This window comes from Haplochromis burtoni, unplaced genomic scaffold (assembly GCF_018398535.1).
Source record: "Haplochromis burtoni strain Fernald_Lab_line unplaced genomic scaffold, NCSU_Asbu1 Contig_86, whole genome shotgun sequence".
Taxonomy (NCBI): domain Eukaryota; kingdom Metazoa; phylum Chordata; class Actinopteri; order Cichliformes; family Cichlidae; genus Haplochromis; species Haplochromis burtoni.
In genome coordinates, this window is record NW_024582447.1 from 799,010 (window position 1) to 809,165 (window position 10,156).

Genomic DNA, 10,156 nt, shown 5'->3' on the forward strand with positions numbered 1-10,156 from the left:
ATATATATATATATACACACACACATATATATATATATATATACACATATATAGATAGATAGATATATAATTAAGGTATAAACCTGTTTTTCTAAACTCGGTTAACAGCTGTTTTTTCAGGAATGGGGTCCTCACTCCTCACATTTTTTTAGAATATGTCATATTACTTTAAATGAAAGAGATTACAAAGTATTTAAAATGATCCCAACTTAAATATGTACAGCAGTAGTTTTAATCCCTTCAACACTGATGGGGAACATTTTTCTGCAGAATAAGTACTCTTAAGTACCCTATTCATCATTGTCAGCTAATAGTAAATATACTGATGATGTACAAATAATGACATTAAACAGTTCTTCAGGAAGGAGTGCAGAAAGATGCACGAGACTGTATCTGTGTTTTATTATGGTCCAATTTAACCATTATCGTCTCTACTCACCTTTCTGTAAAAGTCACTACATGCCACTCGTGGTGACACAAGACAAAGCCGAAAAATAATCCCTCTCAAAATCTTGTTGTCACAGGAGTGAAAGTCAGTTTCTAATTTTACTGTTGTTAGACTATATCAAGATATTAAACTGAAAGTCAGAAAGGAGATATATTTTTATCACCACCCTAACCCTAACCCACTCAACCTTTTTCTTACCATAACCTTCAGTGAAGACACTCCCCAGCTTACATAGTTTTTTATCAATCATCTTGGGGTCAAATAGCAAAGAGAAACAATTAGAGAAGCAATTTAATATCACCATAAACTTATATGAGCTGCAGGAGATCCCAGTGCAACTCGAGCTATACTGTCTCTTTAACCTTATAATATCAAATTTTGCTGTCTGTAAACTGACCCTAACCTGCTGCTTAGCTTTGCTCAGGTTAGAGCAGTCATGCTTTCCTGTGTGCCAGGTGATGGTTCAGGTAATAAAAAGTTATATTGCACAATAGCAAAGTAAATGTAGATTGGATTATGAGGAGTGTAGTTTGGCAGCAGCAAATTAAAAGTGGGGTTGTAAATAACTCTTTGTACATCACCTTGAAATCTCTCTGATGCGTGATGATCCTACACTGAGGCAAAATGACTTTTATGCCACTTAGTTTAAAGACACTGATTGGTTCAGTGAGTTGGTATTGACATATTTATTGGGAAACTGAGAAAATGAAAGCACTAATCATGTGACGATAATTGAACGATCATTCATGTAATCTTAACCACAAATGCACTAAAGAACAGTTTCCCACACCAGCACTGAACTACACAACACATACAAACACACCAGTTATGTGGGAATGAATGTCTCCAGTTACTCATGCTGTGGCCCCCTGATGTGATCAGATCAGGGATAATGTGAAATCTCCCTTCAAATAGTCAGAATCGAAAGCTTGCTTCCTCTGAAGCTCGTTAGGTGTACATTCACAAACGTTGACTCCCGCAAATAAAACTTTATTGGTATGACTGATATACCATTTAAAGGGCCAAGGACCTGTAAAGGAGCTTGAGAAAATTTGATGAGTCGTAACACAGCAAGGGAACCTATTTGTTATCAGTTAATTTATCCTCAGGAGCTTGTACTGTAGAAAAAAGGTATTAGCTCTGCAGCCTTGAACTATGCTTGACATTACTTCCAACTGCAATATCAGGTGTTTGTACTTTTAACAGGTCCTAGATTATACTGCAGTCAAAAGTGCAATTAATTAGTGTGCTCCCATCAACATTTCTGTATAATTTAGTTCACCTCTTAGATTTTAGTTGCCTAAATGAAACTGTAACTGGAAGCTTTTATCAAAGTTGTTACCCACTTAAGGTTAAGTCCTTTTTGATATGTAGATAGAAATTAAAGGCAATAAACAGTATGTGGATTACTCCTCAGTTGCCGTTCTTGTCTTCAGGCAGCAAATTATGTTGACTAGTCATCATCAACATTACTCCGGTGGCTTAATCCACAGAGCTGTTTTTCTGGCCGCTGGTAGTGGAGCATGCACAAGAGACTGCCATATTTCTGGAGTCTTGCATCAGAGGAAATGCACAACTCGCGCTTGTCGAGTTAAGCCTCGACCGATGTGGTACGTAATACCAGTGGGAAAAAAATACTTGAAGAAAGGTTTCTAATTATCAACACTTCATCTTCTGTTTGGTCTGTTTGAATCTAATACCTCTGGGCGGAGCAGTTGTTGGTTAGACATTTTTTTATTTTTTACAGCTTGTGTTTTATTGTTGGAACCTTCCTACCAGAATTATTAACCATATATTTATGTAAGGCATTTTTAAGCAAAAAAGGCAATATTAATAAAATTTTTATCCATAAGAATGTGGTGCAGTTGTAACCACTGGAAAAAATAGCAGCACAGTTAACAGCATACACCATTTATCTAACAGTGGTCTGTGGAGCACAGACATGGAACCTCTTGGGGAGAGCTGTTGCGTCATGTGGCAATGGATCCCTTGGGGGCTCATGTGCATCCAGCAAAAGCTGAGATAAATTGCCGTCTCAGTAATTTGAGGCCATTCCTGACCAGTTTTGTGTTGCATTTTCCATAAAACTGAACGGGGGAATCTCCAGTGCAATGGGAGCATCCTTGATTTGCAACAGCATTTCTAAGAAGTATTTGAGGATTCCAAATTTTTGAATCATTACATAGTAATGCCATGATCAGTGGCATTCAAGTCACCCTGGTTTTAATGTTTAGGATGATCGATTTATGTAATAACATAATAGGGAAAGCTTTTTAATAGATGAATCTGCCATTTCAGTAAATTCTTATCCATACATTATGTACTATACAATCATTCTTCAAATATGATGTCCCCAAGCATGACTAGCAAATTAATGAAGAAAAATATAGACAGTCTTTATTTTTTTTAACCAGTATGTGATAATAAACAATTATTTCTGCAGCTGCTAATAAAGCAGTGACATTTTTTCTGATTCTAGAAAGCAGTGACAAAAAACTCTGTTATTAGGAGGACTTCATTAAAAGGTTTAATATAGCTAAGCTGTTTGCCTGGTATCATCATTGAGCAACAACATTAACAACAAAGACACATTTCAAGCTATAAAATGAAGGGTTAGATTTAACATTAGACTTCAGGAGAGATGGCACTGTGACCATGAAAGTTTAATGCCTTTATTTGCTCCCTGTGAATAGTATATGTGGCAGGCAGTAGCTCTACCTCACTCAACTCCTGTGGCTCATTACAAGTAAATCAACCCGCAAGCATTATTAGGCCTCTCTGTTGTGAATCCAAGATGGATGCTGGCTGGTTGTGACCTTTTACTGGTTTTGCATTAGGTTGTTTTTCTGGATTAAACTGCTAGCCGAGCCATTCTCATTAAGGAGAAAAAGTAGAGAGTCAGAGTAGGTGGAAGATGTCTGCCTGAAGTAGGTTATAGTCTGCAGCATTACAACAACCATTTGTTGTACTCCCTGTAGTGTGCATTGTCGGATGATTGTGACAAGTTGCAGCAGTCTGGGAAAGTATTTCAGGTAAACAGGGTTTACTTATGTTTCCATCCACACTATAGAGCTCACTTAATACTTATGTGGCAAGGCTGGAAAAAAGTAGACTGTGTTTGATTTACATATCAGTGCTTTTTGGAGTTGTGAAAGTGTGAAAACAGCAGTAAGCCTATGACAAGGTGCTCTGAGGAGATTTGTTTCTTCATGTGGATAGTGTTTACCTTACCAAACAACACCAGAGGCACCAAGATCTGCAGCTTATCCCCATGGGGGACGTGATACGATACAGCAAGGGTACAGTACCTTGTACACACTTCAGGGAGGAGCATATGTAGGTGCATTTGTGTATGTCAGGACAGATTCTACACAGCCGCACTTACTTACAAATTCAGCAACTATTTCTGTCTTCTGTCTCTCTCCCTCTGTGCGTTGCAGATAAGAAAATGGCTCTAGCAGCCGTATTAACAGTGTTTCCAGAAACCGCCATTGTTTCCTGAGCCATTACTAAACAGAGATTAAAATTAATAGCTTAAGTCATGGTGCCATTAGAATTGGTGACAAAACATTCAATCCAGTTTGTCGTAAGAGTGCTACCTTACCATTCTGTGTGTACTGAAATAAGTTGTGCTGGTGTCATTATTTATGTCTTTATTCATGCATGGCTCTTAAGTATGGGACATTTTTGGTTTAAAAGGGAAATATATAGACTCACTGTGAGGTTGGCACTCTGGTTACAAATGGTGATATTAATTATATAAATTATTATAATTATGGTAGGGCATCGTTAAGGGGCTATAAGGCATTCAAACATAACAAAGGGCTCGAAAACAAGAGAAGAATCAAGGTTGTGTCTACACGTGAAAGACAACAAAGAACCCATTTCAAATTATATCTTAAAGCACAGCAGTGTTCACAGCAGTCTGTTGCATAATGTGTTCCAAATTTCTTCAGTTGAATCTAGATTAAGATCACCAGAACACCAATTTGATAGTAATTTAATTGTATTTTTGCACTCACAAAGTGCTTCAAAGGCCTATTAGCTGAAATATTGCCATATCTCAGCATGGTGTGCACGGGGTCCTTAACTGGGTGCATAAAAGAAGTGCCAGGCCTAAAAAACTATCTGACCTGATCAGACAAGGACCTGAGAAATGCATCTGGCCCTGCAGCTGATCCTCGTACTGTTCGTTGAATTCAGAAATTTATTTTAAAAAGCCATTATTAAAAAAGGAAAACAGCGAGGAAAGGCCGAGTTATGCAAAATTACTCAAGAACTGGACGGAAAATCAGTCAATCCAAATTATTGTCTGAATGTTTGGAGGAGTTGGCATTTCAGCCAGTGGTGTTTGCCACTCTGCACACGTTTCAGTAAATTCCTGCACCCATTTCCCTAGCAAAATATAAAGAAATGATGCGTGGCTCAAGACTTTTGCACAGTACTGTGTGATAGGTAAGAAAAGCTACAGTTATATGCCAGTTTGTTTGTTTATTAAATTCATTTTAGAATTTAAAAATGGCTTGTAGGTCACTGCAGGTGTTATGGGAAAAAAGAGACGTCAGCATCATAATGTTACTGTGCATTGCATAGTAATGGGATTAGTGTTAAATCTGATTATATTTTAGGCTCCCAGTTATTCCTACTACGTTGTTTCTTTTTCAAACATTTCTTTTGTAAAATCCCAAGAATAAATCTAATAAAAAATGAAGAAATTTAAAGATGTGGACTAAGTGATGTGTTGAATCTTGAAAAGTAAGCAGGGTTGCTGTTGCTGAACAGAGCACCGAAAGATATGCATAACTAAATAATCGACTTTAGAAAATAGCCTGTAGTTTACTTTTAATGGAGCTTCCTTTAGTAGCACCATTTTTATATTTTGTTATTGTGTATGTGCAGCTGGAGTAATATCAGCAGGTCTCACCAAACACAGCTGCATAAAGAGAGATATGCTCACACCTTGAAAGGTTTATTTTGACATTTCATGCTTGCCAGTGGCAGGTTATTAAGTTCTTACAGCGCAGCAGACTCGAGTTCAAGCCCCAGCAACGCAGAGCGATGATGAGCGATGGAAGTAGAAACACACACGCATTCATCATAACCCTGATTTATTGGGGAATAACCTTTTGCGTTCAGCTAGTCAATAACTTAGCGTCTCTTTGTATTGGCTGCATTTAATTGTTGACAACAAGAGCGAGAAGGAAGCAAAGGACGAACATGCAGCTAAAATGATGTAAATGGCCTGCATTTGTATAGCGCCTTACTCAGTCCCCAAGGACCCCAAAGTGCTTTACACTACATTCAGTCATTCACCCATTTACAATGGCAAGCTACATTGTAGCCACAGCTGCCCTGGGGCACACTGACAGAGGCGAGGCTGCCGGACACTGGCGCCACCGGGCCCTCTGACCACCACCAGTAGGCAAACATGGGGTTAGTATCTTGCCTAAGGATATTTGGCATGCAGTCAGGAGGCAGCCTGGGATCGAACCACCAACCTTCTGATTAGTGGCTGCTCTGCCACCTGAGCTACAGCCACTGATGTAATTCAGTGTTGCAGTTTTCTTTAACTAGTGTTGGTTTTAGTATTATTTTTAGAAATTCACATGATGCTTATATGTTTTTTTGCTTGTGAAATGATAGAATACATCACAAAGAGCTTTGTGCGCTGATTGTGTAATGAAAGTTAAACTGGAGGTGCAATAAATCACACTTCCCAATATTTTTCAAGTTTCCTTGCTATTGAACTTATCTCATTGATCCGTCAGCTCTGCTCTCTCTCTCGTACCAAACAAGCTCATTTTCTGAACACGCATAAAATCTCTGTTTCTCTCTGGAGTTAACGCAACTAAATGTGCTGCTAAATCTGTGGGACTTCAAAGCTGTTTTTCTCTGCTCTTTTGCCAGGGTCATCACAGATAGCCAACTGCTATCTGCCTCCCCAGGCAAGACTTAAAGCTTTGACTGTCGGTTTGCGGTTATAGTTCAAACTTGGCTTCAGCATTCAGACGACCAGGAGCAGCAGAAGCAGCACCAACTACACACACATGAGAGCCGGAGCACAGAGAAAAATATGAAAAAGATATATATTGGCAAAACTGCTCTCAAAACCCAGAGAAACGGTTGCAAACATCAAAAAAGGAGGTAAGACGAGTCAGTCAGCAGAGTTATTCAGAATCTAAACATCGACCGCATCATTGATGAATCCATTTCATTCATTTTAACTCGTGGAAATGGATTCTCATTGGGAGGTTATAACCATTAAAAAGCCATTAAAAACATAGCGTTGTATCTATTCATTGCCATTGCTCATCATCACATCCCTTCATGTGTTGGCTGACATTTAAATCTAGTTTAATGGCACTCTGCTTTGGACCAAAAACAGAGGACACCAGCAAAAGGTTTGGGGCTCCTTGCCATGTATTTTTTTAACAACATGACTTGAAGCTGGTGTAAAGATTGTGTTGCAAAATCACTTAGGAGGGCAAACCTGCATCGGGATATTGAACAGATAAAATAAACTATCCAGCGAACGTCTCTGTTTCTCTCTTTGTAAACAAGCAAGAAGTGTTGTGTTTAGCTGCTGGAGGTGCAAGCGAACTGTTTGACCGTTCCTCTAGTGTTTATAAGCTAAAAGCATTCTGGCTCTGATTCCATACTTGAAGGGTAGCATCACATTTTGTATAATACACTTGTTTACGTCCCTACACAGAGTAAGCCTGCAGACACCGTGTCCGAGGATTAAAACTGCGAGGAGGGGGGGACCTAGAGCAGTTTTATGTCTGTATTCACTTTCGTCTACCACAGCATCAACAAAAGTGAGTGCTGACATGGTATTCAAACCACACTGTCCCAGGTGAAAGTGTCTACAGAAATTAAAGAGAAGTGTGATTGGCCTTTCCATCATGGGCTCAATATCACGAAGACAAAGTACCCAGGAGGTCTTAGACCAGTTCCTTTAAAATGTGCTGAAAGATTTTAAACTGGTTTTAAACATGTTACTAACTCCATCTCAAAATGCAATTCTTAGACCTTTGCTGACCTCGGTTTAGCATATGATCAAGACTAGAAGAGAAAAAAAACGTTCACAGTACCTAGCATGAGGTCCCATGCATATAAGATTACCTCTTATGACTTTATAAAGGCTTAATTAGTGCAGATTCTCAACTGAGGACACAGACGTGAAGGCTAGCCTATTGCACCACCCATTTACATGGCATAGCCTCTAAGTTACTATGGACACTCCAACTTTAGTGTCAGATTAGCTTGAGGGTTAGAACCGAGGTGAACTTGGAAGATGCTGTCATTGCGCCTGCTGGATGGTTAGGCCGAGCCATCAAACCTCTCCATGAGCCAAGTATCCATCAGTTTGGCACAATGCTAAATCCCCCAGAGCGCACATGGCTCCTGCTCCCAATCTTTATAGCCTTCCACTACCATATCCATTCCCACAGTCAGTCCTGTCAGCGTGTTTTCATTGTTAATGCGCAAAACTGCATCAAACACACAACCAAAGTATTTCTTCCTGCCTGGTGTTGTTGACAGGGATGGTGTTGAAACAGTGCTCTTTTGGCCTCTCATTCTCTCTCATGCCATCTTTCTTTTAAAGCCTTCTCGTACACAAAGTTGTGTTTCATTCTGTATTTTCGCCCCTTCTTCTATGAATCACCAGTGGTCCAAGTCCAGGGGCAAAAATCTTTTTCTATTCTTTCACACATTTGATGGTGAAGGGGGTGGAGGGTGTAATAAAAATTCACCATTACACCGATGGGAGCTCCTTTCCCAGTTCTACTCCTTTTTTGTGAATGGGAAATGATTAGTAGTCCTCCTCCATCCATCTACTCCTCCCCATCGGCCTCCCTGCTATCCCCTGCCTGGGACCTCTCTGACCCCAAACTGAATTACACTCCAGCTACACTTCACCCTTTTCCCTCCCTCTCACACTAACACATAATGCCTTTTCAGCTTGTCTCTGTTTTCTCTAGCATTCTGTGCTTGGCTTGTTGAATCTGACAAACTGACAGAAATAAAAGTGCACCACTATTGTGCGACTTTATCTTCTTCTTTCCTTTTCTCTAAACGCTCTCTGCTATCTGTTCAGCTCATTTCACGACCACAAGGATGACCTACGTAAGCGCCTGTCGTACACTACCCACAAACTAGAGATGGTGGAAACTGAGTTTGACTCCACTCGGCAGTACCTCGAGACAGAGCTGCGCCGGGCCCAGGAGGAACTGGAGAAATTTACAGAGAAGCTGCGCAGGTGTGTGTGCTCGCGTGCATGGCTTTATGAGATGGCTGCCTTTTTATTTATGCATTTTGTGGCACAACTTTCATTTCCTGGTTTTAGCTTAAGAAGGGCAATTTTTGGGACGTAGGAAGCAAGTTTTATTGAGAAAATGAATACGGTTTAGATAAATCATATTGAGTCTACATATTTACAGTTTTCACTTTTATACATTTCTGTTGCTTTTTAATTCTTTGACAGTCAATTATCTGGGTCTTTTCCAGTATTTTAAAAGACTTCTCGCAGGTGGTTTGAACACCACCCCGTCATCCTCTTCTGCTTTTTACTTAGGTGGTGGTGGCAACAGGCTAAGCAGGGTATTCAGAACATCTCACAGAAGTCTGAATGAAATGGCCAAATAGCTTTGAACTGATAGGAAAGCAACGGTAACTCAAATAACCACTAGTAACAACCAAGAATGTTAAAGACTGAAGCAGATTGGCTACAGCAGCATAAGACCACACTACTCAAGGCGCCATTCCTATCAGGCAACAACAGGAAACTGAGACTGCAATTCACCCTGCTCACCAAAACTGGACAACAGAAGACTGGAAAAGTGTTGCGTAGTCTGATGAGTCTTGAGTACTGCAACATTCAAAGAGTGGGTTTAGAATTTGGCATTAACAGCATAAACACATCGATCCATCCTACTTTGTGTCAACAGTTCATGCTGATGGTGGGGTAATGGTGTCTGGAATATTTTCCTGGCACACTTTGGGCCCCCGCAGTATTCTCATAACCATTATTTAAACACCACAGCTTTATTACCACCACTTTATGACCACAGTGTATCCATCTTCTGATGGCTGCTTCCAGCAGGATAATATACAATTTCACAAAGCTCAGATTATCTCAAATTGGTTTCTTGAACATGACAGTGAGTTCATTGCATCTAAATGACTTGCACAGTCACCTAGATGCAATGAATAGTCCGATAGAGTACCTTTGGGATGCTGTGGAATGGGAGTTCTTCAGCAGGTATGGGAGAACCTGGAAAACCTCCAAACAAATACCCTAACAACACAAATAGGGACTTTGCTCCAGGATTATCCAGTCCCTTACCATTTTGCTAAGACTGAACTCAGCCACCATAAAGAGGGAAAGCATCTTGACTTGCTTTATGATTGCATTCTTTTGGTTGTTACCAAGGGCTCATGACCATAGGTGAAGGTAAGCTCTCTCTTAACTACAGCAATCCAGTACAATGCCCACAGTGCTGTTGATGTTGCAGCAATCTGCCAGTACATCCTCACTTGGAACAGCTCCAGTGGATGCCAGAGGCACATAAATGAAGCCAGAAGAACTACATCATCAAAAATCAAGGATGCAACTCTGAGTTTCCCAAAATAGACACCGTCCTATTGGGAAGGTTACTTTTAAAATATATTCCACTACAGATTACAGAATACATGCCCCAAAAT

At 40.0% G+C, this 10,156-nt stretch overlaps 1 protein-coding gene across 2 annotated transcripts in view; it reads left to right on the forward strand.

Moving 5' to 3' along the window:
- The window catches only part of LOC102312506, a 64,436-nt gene that overhangs the window by 16,255 nt on the left and 38,025 nt on the right, over positions 1–10,156 (forward strand). For both annotated transcript variants that reach the window (XM_042222450.1, XM_005925691.3), the window contains exon 3: positions 8,550–8,711. In XM_042222450.1, the coding sequence (XP_042078384.1) occupies positions 8,550–8,711 (162 nt within the window). The remainder of the gene's footprint in view (positions 1–8,549; positions 8,712–10,156) is intronic.